The 16,164-nt window shown below is 43.4% G+C and overlaps 1 protein-coding gene across 1 annotated transcript in view; it reads right to left on the reverse strand.

Moving 5' to 3' along the window:
- The window catches only part of CRHR2 (corticotropin releasing hormone receptor 2), a 1,750,647-nt gene extending 1,735,042 nt beyond the window's left edge, over positions 1-15,605 (reverse strand). Inside the window, exon 1 of the mRNA XM_086940889.1 lies at positions 14,714-15,605. Within this exon, the coding sequence (XP_086797015.1) occupies positions 14,714-14,749 (36 nt within the window). The 5' untranslated portion in view covers positions 14,750-15,605. The remainder of the gene's footprint in view (positions 1-14,713) is intronic.
- Between the last annotated feature and the right edge of the window lie 559 nt (positions 15,606-16,164).

Here is a 16,164-nt window from a genome sequence, read left to right on the forward strand (position 1 = left end):
TTTTGGCAGCCAGGTATGAAAAGGATCTGCCTCCCATGGTGGTCTTGTTGATGCGAGGTACAGTGGCGAAGGCTTGGTTGGAAGAGCGAAGTTGGCGGGAGGGGGTGTAGAAGGACAGTCGAGAGTTGAGGCAATCTGGTCCGATGTCGTAGAGTGATTTGTGTGCGTGGGTAAGCAATCGGAAAGTGATCCTCTTATTGACGGGTAGCCAGTGGAGGTCTTTAAGGTGACCAGAGATGTGTTCGTTGCGTGGGATGTCTAGTATGAGCCTGGCTGAGGCGTTTTGGATTCGTTGTAGTTTCTTCTGGAGTTTGGCGGTGGTGCCTGCGTAGAGGGGGTTTCCATAGTCCAGTCGGCTCGTGACTAGAGCGTGGGTGACTGTTTTCCTTGTTTCGGAGGGGATCCAGCGAAATGTTTTTCTGAGCATGCGAAGAATGTTAAAGCAGGAACCCCATTATTTTATGTATTGCCAAAAATACATAAAAATGAAAAAGCACCTCCCGGATGACCGATAGTGTCTGGGTGTGGGTCATTATTGGAACCGATTGCCAAGTTTGTATACTTTTTTTGAAACCCTTTTTATCACATGTAAAATCTTTTATACAAGATACCACAGATTTTATAAACAAATTGAGTGGAATTGAATTTGAGAAAGAAAAACATTGGATGGCCACTATGGACATCACGTCTTTGTATACCCAAATCCCCCAGGATGAAGGTATACATGTCCTCAAATCCATTTTAGAAGAAAGGGAAAGACCACATCAAATTCCTACTGAATTTATCTCCAGACTTGCTGAGTTTGCGCTGAAGAAGAATTTCTTTAATTTTGATGGAGAGTTCTACTTCCAAATTGGTGTAGTAGCAATGGGTTGTCCATTTGCTCCTGAATTTGCAGTTTTATTCATGTCTAAATACGAGGAGACCTTTGTGTATCAAAATAACCCATACTTACAGTGGATAAATCATTGGAGTCAATATATCAACAACATTTTTTCACTTCGACAGGCACGGAGGAAGAACTAAATAACTTTGCTGGATGGATTAATAACAAAACACCTACAATTAAATTCTGTATGACATACTCAAAAGAAAAAATGGCATTCCTGGATGTTGATGTCTATCCATCGGAAGGGGGCCTAGTGACAACATTGTACAAAAAGCCGACAGACCGGAATAAGGCACTTCATTTTAAGAGCAATCACCCCAGAAGTCTTAAGGATAACCTCCCTTACGGACAGTATTTATGAATTAGACGTAATTGTAAATATTAAGAGGAATATCTAAGACATGCTGAGAATCTAACAAATAATTTGCTCCAACGAGGATACCCCAAGAAACTATTGAGGAAATCAAGGAAAAGGGCTTGGTGGAAACCCCGGGAATGCTTACTTGAGAGAAAGCCAAAAAAAGAAAATGACAGAATGGTCTTTGTATCGACGTTTTGTCCTGATTCAAATGCCCTCAAAAAAGTAGTAAAGAATAACTGGCATCTATTAAAAAATTTGGATTAGGCCTCATCTAAAGAACCACTCTTTGCCTTAAAAAAATTGCAGTATCGCAAATCAATTAGTGAGAGCAGCACTCCCAGAGACTAAGGCTATTACCTTAAGAACAATGATGGGTTTACCACCAGTCCAGGGACATCGAAAATGTGGGACATGTTCCTGCTGCAACAACACTAAAGAAGGAACCTTGTTTGTACATAACAACTTAAAGTGGAAACATGAAGCTTTTACTAATTGCAAATCACAGTCCGTTGTATAAGCGATCATATGTCCATGTGATTTGGTCTACATAGGAAAAACCAACCAAGAAGTACGTTTACGTATACAACAACATAAATCACGAATAAAAAATAACGTACTAACAGCCCCATTAGTAAACCATTGGCGCCTAAAGAATCACACAGAAACAGATCTGACTTGGACGGTCATTTCTAAAGTGGAAAATGACACAAGAGAAGGAGACCTCGATGCGAAACTGTCTAGACGTGAGGCAATGCTGATTGTCAAATTTAATACGACTGTACATGGACTCAACGAACTCACAGAGATTTTTAAACTAACCTGATTTGATCCACCCTCCAGTTATTCTTTCCCGACCCGCTGTTATGTCATTGACTCAATCACTTGTAAGATGCTTCTACCATGTGAAATTGGTAAAACCATATTTTGATTGACATCTATTTTTGTCATTTCGGGTGGAAGATGGTTCCACTGTGCCTCAATTTTAAGTGTATTTGTGACATCACAGCCAGGTTCGTAATGTAACCAATGCATCGAAAAATGTTCGCTGCATCAACATGGTCCAGATTCGTTTTTGACCACAACTCCCAAGATTCCATTTCCAAAATTCTACATCCTTCTGACGTCGTGTCACCAACTCAACCAATGGTTGAAACCACTAAATTCAATTAAATTGATCTACATCGACTTTTTTTCACTTCATATGGCAGATGGCTCCAAAGTACCTAGTTTAATTTTAAAGTAAACTTATTAACATCATAGTCATGTTCGTAACACGCTTACTGCATAAAACGGAGTCTAGAGTTGTTTCCAACTACAACTCCCGAGATCCTTTGTGGACCCGGAAGCGCGTCGTAATTCATCTACACGCCAGGAGGAACGGAAAACAATACTCAGCTCGCCTGCCCGGTTTAACAGGTATACACGCTTGAATCTTCCATCGTACCCCCTTGCCGTTCGCGACCTGCCCTTTGGGGAGGTTTTACTGCAATTAGACTTTGCGCGCCAAATTTTGCGAGTAACTTTTGCCCGCACCTGTTTCTCTTACCCACAGGCGCCATCGAATAACTGAGCATTCATGCTAAAGGAAGCATCCAAATTGTAGCGGTTCCGTGCCCTTGACCTAACATTCCACTCTACCCCGTTTGGAAATCAAAGTAAGTCTGTGTTGGTGTGTTTGATGTTCTAGCATGAAAGTAGTATTCCTAAGGAGTAATGGCAGCCTGTTGATTATTTGTCTTTATGAAACAGATGAGAATTGAGCGTCGGGGATGGCCTATGTAATCTAACCACATCTACTTTGAAACTCAGAGGTAAGAGATGCGTAGCTTGTAGTGATGGAGGCTATAGCAAGAAAGAGACATTATATTGTGATGATTCTAAAGAAAGGCTATTCTTCCTTTCTTCACAGATTCTGATCCTGATGAGAACCAACTAAGAGTTCAAAACGCATAGACTATTATAGCTAGAAGTCATATCGACTATTATAGCCAGAAGTTATTTCAAACTGTGGTGTTTAAATTGAAAAATGTATATATCGCTTTCTGGGAATATTGATATTCCAGTGTAAATTTGCATGTGTGTCTGTGGTTGCTTTAGATATAGGGTGATTGAGGTATGAATGAATGTTGATTGTATATGTATTGAATCTTTTGTGAATTATTATGGTTGTATTTATGTAATTGTTGTGTACATAAGGTCTTATAAATTGTAAAGTTGGTGAAATCAAAAACCAAACGTATGAAAAAATTATTTGCTTAAAAAATAAAGGATTAATTCTACTCACACATGTGAGACCAAGACATCTTGTTTAGTTCGGATGTTTTGAGAACATTTAGCTTGAAATCATTCACAGTATTGGCACTTCTTTTGCTATTTCTTGCTTTAGAACCTTACATGTGCTCAGGCAATAAAAAAAAACACGGAGTGTATCCATTATCTGGTGCACAACTACTGCCCATTTTTGATTTTCCGACCTTCCTGAGTTGTGTAAAGCTGAGACTTGTTTTATTTGCCTTCGTTATTTAAGCCAGTGTTTACCTAAATCTAATTGTGTTGTGAAAAACTGCAGAGGTACACAATTACCCGCTTCGCTGCGGCTGGAATTCCCCCGCTGTGCAGGAGAATGCTATGCGTGCCCGGTTCGGAGGGCCCCCGGCCGTCCTCCGCACATACCTACCGTGACGTCAGACTGCCAGAGGCCGTCTGACGCACCGAAGCGGTTACCTCTCGGTTTACAATCTAGGAGCAAACAAGTGGTAACACCTGAATCAAAATTAGCACTCAACTAGGAAAGATTGTCCAGTGGCGGCTACTCTGCTAAGGCTGAGGAGCTTTGCTCCACTGCTTTCAAGCAGGAAAAGAAAAGAAAAAATAAAATGATAATAATGTATAACGTAATGTTATTATCATCTTATTTTGTCCTCCTGCTGCCGCAGCTTGTGTGAGGGGTGGGGTGGGGCAGCAGAGCATCAGGGAGTGGTTTGCCCACTCCTAAGTGCGCAATGACAGTTTGGTTCATGCTCTAGGGCTGCCTAAAACAGTCTTCTGGACTTCTCTCTTCTCCATGCAGGCTGCATTACTGCCTGCGAGCAGAACATGCCCACCCTTCCTGCCCCTGGCTGAGCACCGTGTTATGGCGCTCATACCAATCACAAAACTGCATTGCAGCGATGTGATTGGTTAGGGGAGGGAGCCAGCTGCCTGCTTCCTGTTCCTGGAGTCGGACGCAGGAGAGAAGGAGCATAGGCGCAGGACCCGGTGGTGGTAAGGTAAGGGTTGTTTTATTTTTTAATTTTTTTTTACATTGCAGCCTGCGTCCCCCCAGCCCTTCTGCGAGCACCCGCCCTACCACCCAAGAGCCATGCCGGCCGCCATTGAGATTGCCTACCTATTTTGTGGGACGACTGCCTCCTCTTAAAAAATATTGTTTCAAGATTCACAAAGAGGAAAGGGGTCCTATGTGAATGGGTTACCACCACCTTTAAAATTGTGGCAAATTATTAATATTTTGCAACTGAAATAAGGTTGCAAAACAGTAATATATACCATACCGAATTGGTGTTTGGAAGGCACACCCAAAGCATGCCCCTTGCACATACTGAATCGCAAATGCAAATTGCAATTTGGTAATAAGCTGCCAAATCGCAATTTGCATTTCGTACATTTGAAAAAACATTTTTCTGATTGCAAATTGGCTTGATTCTGTGATTCGGGCCATAAGCGACCAGAAACATGTTTTGTACATCTAGGCTTTGGTGACATAAATTGCAACACAATTCATAATTTTCAAGTAGAAGTCCCAAGAGAAAAAACTTTGAGCAATTGCAATGACTTCCCTAGAACTTATTAAAGATTTCTTAAAAAACGTTACGAATGAGACAAAATTACCAATCAATTATTATGGACTAGCCTGTATACCGTCAAATTACAATCCCACCATGGGACATCAATAGACCACACTGCAAGATCTCAATCATACATATCAGTTTGATCAATCATCAAACATTCATTATCACTTATAAATTCGGAATCAGTACCACATAAGTATAAAATACAAAGAGCTTTCATTTCGTGTTCACCGACACTATGACAATTCACATATCATAAACATATCAAATATATTGTAGGTTGACAATTATCTCATGATCCATGTGCCATGAAAAGTTTATAAAAACTTCACATTACAAGGATTTAAGTATACCAACATACAACTATTTTTAGATGAATAGGCCTCTATTGCCCATTTCAAAGGTCAGAGAGAGAAAGACCCATTAGGAGATGTGGTTGAGGGTGAATCTGTGCCAGGTCAAAAGTACTTGGATTTAATATTAGGAGAACACTTTCATCCTGGAGCATCTGATGCTATCAACACTGAAAGAATACATAAAGCACTGCAATAGACAACTTTAAGGATCGCCAGAATCTTAGCTAATAATACTTGGGGGCTGATTTGGAGTTTGGATGACAGGGTACTCTGTCACAAAAGTTGCAGAGTACCTTGGGAATCAAACTGAGGATCCAATCATCCTATTTAGGGTCGTCCACTGTAAGTGGAAATTGGAAATTGGAAAGGTATACCACTTCCCTCCCTAATGAGGGGTTACAGTGTGATATCCTGTTTTACTTGGTGCAAAGGTACAGGAAAAAACAATAATGACCCCCACGTTGCAGGAATAAACCTCCCCGGGTGTAAGGGTCACTATTTTGTTGTTGTTCAATAACAAATTTCCACTTTGGGAGCTTGTTTTTGGAAAACACAAAGTTTGTTAAAGTTTGGTGGATAGCTGTCAGAACCAACAATAGTCATCTGTATTTTTTTGTGATCGTGTGCAGCAGGACCTATGTGGTTGTAAGCGGACTCCTTACAAAGTTACTTAATCAGTTGGGAGGTATTTGGGTGGGCCTGGGTGTGGTCAATAAAGTCTATGACACAGTACGTTCAGTTAACAGTTGCATTTCGAAGAATAAAGACATGCAGTACAGAGTTCTATGTGTGGAGTAGTCATCTGCATGCTTTAGAGCTGGAGAGGATGCTACAACTAGCAATGAGTACGGGATGGATGCCCCAAAGAAATTAGACTGCTTTACCGGAGAGCTTGCCAAGGCCACGTGAGCCCCAAGAAGCAAGCTGCGGTTGCTGTATGTGGAGTCAAAGCGCCACTCTAGTTCATATAAGGCCCTCATAGAAGGTGAAGGCCCTATAGAGGAGCATCGTCAGTGAACCTGTCAGAAGCCTAGTGGTAAGGCCAAAAGAAGAGATAGTACGCCACAGAGTAACACATAGACATCATCAATACAAAACAGAAATTCTCAAGGCAGTTACAACCAGGCAGGAAGAGGCACTAAAGGCAGTGACCGCCAGGTACGATGACCAGGTACGATGCTCAAAGATGAAAGCGGTGATGAACATTAAGCACCATCAAGAAAGAAGATGGCACTGTACGACATCAGCCTAGGTTCAGTGACCCAGAAGTAAGCATACAGCTGATGCTTACAGAAGTTGCAGTTCTAAGTGAGCAGCAACCATCAACTGGACAACATATACTCTAAACGTCAGTAAGTCCCAACACAAGTTATGGAGCTGCAGTGTTCCTGAAACCACCACTACCATTCGATACCGCCAAAAAGCTGAATCTAGGCACCAGATGGACTGTATGGATCGAAATGTTTGATGACCTCATAGATTCTCTCGAAGAAGTAGATGACAAAAAGGATCATCAAATACTTAAAGAACCTCGCAGGTGATGATGTGAAAGAAGTGATAATGGAAATACCACAAGCTGATGAAATATTGTACTGTCAAAGCAAGGCAATGTTGGAAGCCAATTTTTACCCAATACAAAATGTGGACTATAAAATATACATTTCTAACTAGGCAAGAGAGCAAGATGGTAAAACGATGGATGAGTGTGTTGAAATACTTAATACCCACATCAAGCATTGCAAAGTCAGTGAATCCAATAATGAAGAAGCCATGCGTGTTAGAGTTATCGATTGTTGCCTCTACAATTCATTCAGACGATGCATGCTGAGAGAGACGCTCATTCTAGAAACGGTGCTCATGGCTGCGAGAGCAGAGGAACGTGCAGATCAACAGGCTGCTGATAATATGGAAGCTGGAAAAACCCAGAATGAATCAGCTTTGATCATGAAAAGTAAGCGAAGTAAGCGGAAACACAAAGAGCATGCCCAGAAGACGATGTCTCAGAAGGAAAAGAAATTGTGCTTCCCATGTGGATTCTTGTGTCCACATGAAGGTAAATGTCCCTCCATTGGTAAGATATGGAAAGACTGTGGGAGAGAAAATAATTTCATAATGGTCTGCAAATTAAAAGAGAAACTAAGTACATCACAACGAGAAGAGAAAATGAGTGCCAGAAAGTTTCAGATGCATTCTAGCCATGCTCACAAGGCCAAATGCCCTCAATTGAGGCAAGTAGACAATAAACAAAGTTGATTGTCATCAGTCATCTTTCAAAGGCTCTTCAGCATCGTCATCAAGCGACAGTGAAGAAGATTGATGTGTAATTGTGATGTCGACCACAGAAATACATGCACATGTAGGACTGGCTGCTTGCAAAGAAGAAAACAAATCGAAGAGAGATCGCCACATGAAATGACCTGACTCATTTGGCCGATGCCCTAAGATCAAGCTAAAGGTGAATGACTGTCCTACAACTTATAGACAGTGGTGCATCGATGAACATCATGCCGGCAGAAAAATACAATGGACTGTCTCTAATACCACATATAAGCCATTGAAAAAACAAATGTGTACATGTGGGCTGCTTCTCTGCCATTGCAAAGTCAAGTGTCATTTATAGTGACTATGAGGCATAAGAAAATGATAGTTCAAGCACTAATTCATGTTCTCTAAGGTACTTCGCCGAGTTCGTGTCTACTCAGTCTCAGCAGTTCTGCTGGCGTTGGACTGATATCTATTAACCACAACCTCCATGCCCCCCTACTGTTCTGCACCTGGTTTCTGGGAAAACTAGTACTTACCTGACTCACCTCATAAATGAGGTTATTATTTCCGGGGGGGTTCCACAATCTTGGAAAAAGGCTTGCAGCAGGCCTATCCTGAAGAAATCTACGTTGGACCCATCTGAGGTGAAACACTATCGCCCAATATCGTGTCTACCACTACCGACCAAAATCGTAGAGAAAGCTATTAAAATGGAACTCACCGACTATCTAGATTGCAATAACCTCCTAGACTACACCCAACATGGCTTTAGATCTCGACATTTCACTGAGTCTGCCTTGATCATGGCCACAGAGGAGATCCGTAGACTGATGGATGGGGCGAGGGGGAGAGCCGTTCTCATCCTGCTTGACCTATCAGCAGCATTTGATACAGTTAACCATGCAGTATTACTGCAGAGGCTGAAGGCAGTAGGTATCAGAGAGACTGCTCTAACCCTTTATGACATCCAGTGAGCAGTTGATCCACTGGGATGGTCTTAAGTCAGCAAATCTCTGCCTCCCGTGCGTAGTACCACAGGGGTCAGCTTTGTCACCAACACTGTTTAACATATATGTCTCCCCTCTGGCTAGATTAATCAAAGATTGTGGCCGTACACTAATCTCATATGCAGACGATACCCAGATAGTGGTATCAGTCATGCAGAGGGTGGACACTACAGCTGTCAGCCTTCATAACTGCCTTAACTCAGTTGTAGCTTGGATAAACTCAAACTTTCTGAAGCTTAACATTGAAAAGACTGAGGTCATTGAGTTTGGGTTGGGTCCTTCAGTATGGAGCCAATTATGGTGGCCTTCCGAGGCGGTGAATTGTCCTGTCCCTGTGACTAAGGCTAGAAGCCTCAGTTTCATATTTGATGATGAACTAAAGTTTGAAAACCAAATCAATCAGCTAACCTCCTCCTGCTTCTTCACTCTGAAAATGTTGCATAAAATTCTGCCTTATTCCACTAACCCTCAGGAAAACGGTGATAGGAGCTCTTGTCCTTTCAAAGATCGACTATGGTTACGCTTTATACCTGGGAATTGATAAAGGCCAGACCGCCAAACTGCAGTCCTTGCAGAATGCGGCAGTACAACTGCTGTTAGATAATCCTAAACATCACCCTACGTCCTCTATTATCAGACAACTCCATTGGCTCCCAGTTCGACAGCGAGTAGAATTGTAAGCCCTCTGTTTTGTGCATAAAGCACTATATAGAGCAGGAGCCATGGATATTCAAATGATTTTCTCCTGGTACTCGCTCCTGCGGAATCGTAGGTCAGCCAATACAGGGCTGGTACTGGTCCCTAAAAAAAGAAAATCCAGATGGGGTGGCAAGATCCTCACCCATTAAGCGGCTAAATTGTGGAATACTCTCCCGATCACGATTAGATTACAGTCCAATAAGTCTCTTTTTAGGAAATTGGTTAAGACCTGGCTCTTCCCCAGCACATAGGCCAGCAAGCATTTGCAATGGTACCTACTCACCTTAGCGCCAAGACGCCTCTGCAATCGAGCGCTTTATAAGTATGTCAGTCAGTCAGTCAGTCAATCAGTCATGTTCTAAAATAGTAAGTAAATTCCCATTGTTATGTCATGGACTAGGGAAACTTAAGATAATGAAGGTGCAACTGCACAATAATGAAGACATTTGTCCTGTTGCTCAGCGACACCTTCGGATTGCTTTTCATTTACAGGAGGCATTTGGGAAAGAACTGGAAACATTATTAAAGCATGACATCCTCAAGCACTCTACTGGTCCAACACAATGGGTTTCACCCATAGTGGTAGTGCCAAAAAAGGACAGTGACGGTGCAGTGTGCACTTGTGTTGATATGCACTAGGCCAATAAAGCAATCAAGAGAGACAGAGATCCGGGTCCACACATAGCAGACATGATTACACAGCTGAATGGTGCCATAATATTCTCCCATCTTGTTATGAACAAAGGATACATCACCTCCAGCTGGAAGAGAACTGTAGGTTAATTACTACTTTTTCAACTCATGTTGGTTTGTTCAGATATAAAAAAGACTCTGTTTTGGTGTGTCACCCGCTGCAGACATCTTTCAGGATGCAATTTTCTGAGTAATCCAACCTGTTACACAGGCTTTTAACTGCAGTGATGATATATTAGTGTCTGGGGCTACATGAAAGGAACATAACAAACTCGTATGCAAGCGTGTTGTTTTCTGATGCAGGTCTCACATTAAATGCAGAAAAGTGTGAGTTTCTCTAAACCAAACTCAAAGCCTTTGGGCATAATTTCTCTGAACGGGGAATGGCTTCAGATCCTGAAACGGTACAAGCATTGCCATCAACCTGTCCCATGCAAGATGTAACCATGCTGTGGTCTTTCTTAGGCATGGCCAGCTATTGCTCCAGATACATTTATGATTTTGCCACGATGAGTGTCCCAATACAAGAGTGGACAAAGAAGAATGTTCCCTTCCAATGGTCCTCTGAATGTGATCAAAGTTTCAAGAAAATCAAAAACACAATTGAAAATCAACTGAAATAGCTTACTTTGATCCAAAATTACTCACTGAGATTGTTGTAGATGCAAGTTTGGTGGGGTTTTGCACGATCGTTGCTTAAGACAATGGACATCCAAATGTTCAGAAAAACATTTGTGACCTTTGCCAGCCGAAGTCAATTTTAGACTGAACGTGCCTATTCTCAGCCAGAAATAGGAGAGCCTGGCTGTAGTGTGGGCTTGTGAACATTTTCATGTGTTTCTGTGCGGAAAGCATTTCCCATTTGTCAGTGACCACCAGGTGTTACTCACTATTTTCAGGAATCCGAAAGTCAAGATGTACCCTCACATTGAGAAGTGGGGGATGAGATTGCAAGAGTATGGCTAAAGCTGTGCAGAAGTCGGAGAAGGAAAAAAACCTGCAGATTACTTCTCACAAGTGCCATTACAGCTTCATGGTGCAACGCCTAAAGCGGCTGAAGAATAAATGTATTTCATAGTGAAGTCCAGCACTCCTGCAGCTCTACCCATTGAGCAGATCCTTGCTGCTACCAATACAGACTGAGATATGCTCACACTTAAGCATTTTAAATGCAGCGCAATCATGAAGAAAACATAATCGACGCTCACAAATTACGTTGAATATCAAACATTCAAGAATGTGCAGGAAGAACTTTCTGTCACTCAAGAAGGTATCACACTAAGAGGTTTGAGAATTGTCATACCTGAGAGCTTAAGACAAGTTATTGAAGTGGCACAAGAAGGGCATCGTGGGATTGTAGCCACTAAGAGAGCCCTCAGAGACCGAGTGTGGTTTCCTCGCCTTGACGGGCGAGTCGAGAAGAAACTGAAAGCATGTCACCTGTGTAACTGCTTGTCTCTAAAGAAAATGTAGCATCTGCTAAATATGTCTTGTGTTCCTAAACAAGGGTGGGAGACAATTGCAGTTGATTTCGTCGGACCTTTAAACAATGGCCATCATCTCATAGTAGTGATTGATGAGTATTCACGTTCTCCCTTAGTGAAAGCTTTATCATCGACCACAAATGACAAAGTAATCGAGAGGCTGGAAGATAGGTTTTGCGGGGTGTTCCCTTCACCCTCAAATCTGGCAATGGTCCTCCTCTCAATAGCAGAGAGCTTCAAGACTTTCTTAGCCATTTGAACATCAAGCAACAGATACGCGTGCCTCTCAGGCCACAGGCAAATGGTGTTACTGAATGAATTATGGAAACCCTGAAGAAAGTTGTTCGGCATTCTTGGCTTGAAAGAATCAATCTCAAGTCAGCTTTGGGTCCAGCTCTTCATGCCTATTGGTCAACTCCCCATTCTACAACAGGTGAAAGCCCTGATAAATTGCTGTTTGGGAGAGCCATTGGGACAAATCTACCACAATGGACCAATTGCCGAGTACTAGACACTGATGAGAGTTGTGTCACGAACGCTTTTCACAAAAGAAAGATGCAGGCCTATGCAGATAAGCACAGAAGCACCAGGGACAGTGTTTTTAAAGGAGACTGAGTCCTAGTCAAGCAAAAACGGAAACACAAGAAGGCTACATTGAGAGTCATGACAAGTAAAGGACATATGGTGACAGCTCAACGTCCCAGAAAGTCCATTACCAGAGACTCATCCCATTTCAAACAGCTGCTTGGATGTTTGTCAGCTCCAGACCTCAGGAGTGAAACAAGTACACTTGAGTGTCCAAGTCAAACATCTGAGTCTACAGCTACGATGCCAGATGACAGTGCAACTCCTTTGCCTTTTAAGACTCGATCTGGAAAATTGGTGTGAGCACCTCGACAACTCATTGAGGAGCCCTAATGTATATATGTTTTACGATTTTTTTGTTTGGAAAAGGGGGAGATGCAGTGATCATATACTGTAAGACCTTGTGGTTCTAAGTAGACTCCCAACAGAGTTACATAATCAGTTGGGAGGTATTTGAATGTGTCTGGGTGTAGTCAATAAAGTCTATGACTCAGTACATTGAATTAGCGGTTGAAAGTCGAAGAATAAAGAAGGGTATTTCAGAATTCTGTGTGTGGCGTAGTCATTTACGTGCTCCAGAACTGGTGTGGGTGCTACATGATCCACATCACCAAACTTTTTGTACCTCAACAGGATCTGCCATGAAGGCGATTCCTGACAGAGTGCAAAGCTCACCACTGGGCCAGTGGTTATCTCTATATGTGGTCAATCAAGGTGGTAGTTGTATTGTCCTCCTCCACCATGATGAGTTGAGGACCATCCACCAAACTTAGTTTGAAAATGTGGAACTATTCTTTTCCAAGGAAAGGCTGCATAAAGTGAAAACAATATTTGCCCAATTTAATCATTTATAAATAATACTCTGCTGATACTTGTTTTTTCGGAACAATAGAAGAGCCCAGCAGCACCGCTATTATCTGGTATACATATTAAGTAACACTACTTAAGATATGTCCTAGGTATAACCAAATATTTTATAAATGCGTGCAGGTAAATATCTTTGGGTTCGTAGTGTTTTTCCCTGTATTGTTGATACTGTACATTTGATTACTTGGGTTTTAGGGTGAATATAACCTTGATATCCTATGTCAATCAGTTAACCCTGTGCTACGTCTAGTTAAGACACTGTATACTTTGTTTACATGTGTATGTCTTCTGAGATGCCAGCTCAGATGTACTGACACTCATGCAAAACAGCACTGCAGCAGTCTGCAGCGTTGCAATGGGCTATTTTCTGTCCCAGTCCGAGCCTTCCCTTTAGACCCCTTTGCAGACAAAATTGAAGATGTTTTTGGCACTCTGTGAAGTACAGCTAGTTTGCCCTGTGATAGCGTGAACTTTTTCAGCTCAAAGGATATTTTGGGCTGAAAAGTGTAGAATGACATTACAAAACGGCCTTGGGTCATGGAGCGACAATCAGCAGATGATGTAGTAAAATGTTCAACACGTCTAAATAATATAATGTTCAAAAGGACAGGCCATAACGCTGCTTAAACCACTAGGAATCTGACTATGTGCCCCTAAAAGTTGTTCGTTATATTTGAAAAAGTGGGGACGGGCAGGGATCAGGGCAAACCCCCATAGGGCAAAATGCACTTTGCAATGGAAAGTGGGCACTTCTCTGCGTCACAAATTAGCACTTGGCCTCCGTTCAGTGCTTGCTCTAAATAAGAGCAAATCTGGACCAAAGTTTAATTGGTCGGGACAACATTGTCCATTTAAAAAAAACAAATGTTGGAACCAGCTTATAAAAGCCTGAACCTGGATGTTATAAATACCCTCCTTCCCAAACGCATGAGCTTACATCGACATTACATAGGATGAACGCTTCAGCTTATTATTTTACATTGTTTTATTTTCCTCGTATAGTGCTGCATAAGGCTAGAACATGCTTCAAAGCACTCTCGGGAGACACTGCAGCTAAGGGATATGCAAGAAGTATATAATAAATACGACAACATTCATATAACGAGAGAAGGTTTTCCGTCTGCTGCTGGGGCTCTGAGGTCGGTGAATAAGGTGCAGTTGTCAGGTTTCAGGAAAAGGTAAATAAACTCGCATGCAGGTGTGTTCAGTTTAAGCCTGCAGCCAGCATACAGACAATGGGTTCTTGCCACCCAACAATGAGTTCCGTTTCTCATGACACCTCTTCAAGCTGCGCTTCCCTTGCCCAACGTGCGTTTATGATTTTAAATAAGTGGGCTGCGTTTATTTGCAATATTATTCAGCGTTATACAAGAGAGGCGTATAGTACAAGCCAACACGAGGAGAGGTCCTACAGGCTGACAGGCGCCTCAAGGTCAAGACATTGCATCCAGACATGAGCACGAAACTTTACCGTAAACAAGCAGCACCAACGCTGGAAGAAACATTCATAAAACTACTTTAAGAAGGCATGCACTTTATAAAGGAGAAAAGCTGCGAGACAGCGAGCGCCGAGCCCCAGAACCCTCTCACCTTAGGTGTGAGGGTGATGAGAGCAGACACGAGCAAAGAGAGGCCAGGGGACCCCCAAAGAGAACTTACTTGGGAGAGGAGCAGAGCGACTGCCTTGGTTATCATAGCGGGAGCTGTGGGAGCCGCACCTCCGGCTCCATGCCACGGGTGCTGACGGGATGAGAGAGCAGGGCAGGCGGGCGGCGTCACTCAGGACTCAGCAGCACACCTCTCCGCCCAGGGAGGCGAGTGGGTCCTCTCGCGGGGCGAAGTGCCCCAGCTGTGTAACCTCTCAAGGCGGGAACGCTCGCGGCCCCCTCAAGAGGCAGTAATACTTTTCAGAGTGAAGTGCATCCTCTCACGGTGCAGTGCAACCACTCACAGCGCAGTGTGCCATTGCCTGGCGCGGTGTGTCCTTTCACGGGCAGCTTCACCTCTCACAGTGGACACAATGACGGTTCGGTGTATCCTCTCACAGTGCAGCGCAGTCACCTGCGGTGCAGTGTATCATTTCACTGCGCAGTGTGCCAGTGTGCCCTCTCAAAGTGGATTCACTGGCGGTGCACTGTAAACCCTGAAAGTGCAGTGTACGCAGATGGTGTGCGGCACTATCACTAAAAGTGCTGCGCGTCACTCCAAATGTAGCGGGCCTCACTTCCTACTGTCTCCTCACACTGCAATGTGTGTTGACACTGAAGTTCATCCTTTCACCGCAGAATCCACTGATAGCAAGTATGACGTAACCTTTAACAAAGAAGTATATCTCCACAATGCGAATTGCGCCCTTTTACAGTACGGAGTATCCTCTCACTGTGCAGCGTGTCCCGTTTCACATCACCTTTTTGCCCTCACAACGTACTGTTTCTTCACAAATCCCAGTCAGTTCGCTGTTTCCCCTGAGAGCTCGCAGTCCTCTCACAGCATTGCTGTCTGCCCCCTCACAGTGTCCCGTCACCATGCAGGGTGTCCTCCCACGCGCATCACTTCCTGGCCGGTGGTGTGGACTCGGTGCCACTTGCTGTAGTGTAGGCAGGGGTGGCGCCTGCAGGCTTTTCACTGACAGCTGCCCTCAGAAAAACGGCCAGCTGTCCGCGTGCGCCGAGGCCCGAGGGGAGCAGGGTGAGTGCACCTGCAAACACACCTGCACACACCTTGATTACAAATGTCCTCGCGGCAGCAGCCGAGCTTCAGCTGTCAGGACGCGAGAGGATTCATGATGTGAAAAACAACAGGAAAAAAATAATTTTAGGCTTTCCCGACCCAGTCATCTCCCGAAAGAACAACGCTAGTCAGAAACGGGAAGTGCAGAAACGGGAAGTGCAAAGTGTTGAGTCGCCGTACACGCAAGTGGTGGTTTGTGCACGAGTCTCCCACAAGTAGGTACCACACCCATAAGACAGCTGGATATTCTTAGGGAAAAGCTGCGAACGATTTAGAAAACGATGAAAATGCAGGCAAACGTGTTTTTCCATCAGCCAAAGTGGTGGCCTACTCCTAAAGGGCTTCCCTGGGGTCACTGGGAGGGCTCCCAAGTTCCCTGG

Source organism: Lissotriton vulgaris, chromosome 10, assembly GCF_964263255.1.
Source record: "Lissotriton vulgaris chromosome 10, aLisVul1.2, whole genome shotgun sequence".
In the NCBI taxonomy this organism is placed as follows: Eukaryota; Metazoa; Chordata; class Amphibia; order Caudata; family Salamandridae; genus Lissotriton; species Lissotriton vulgaris.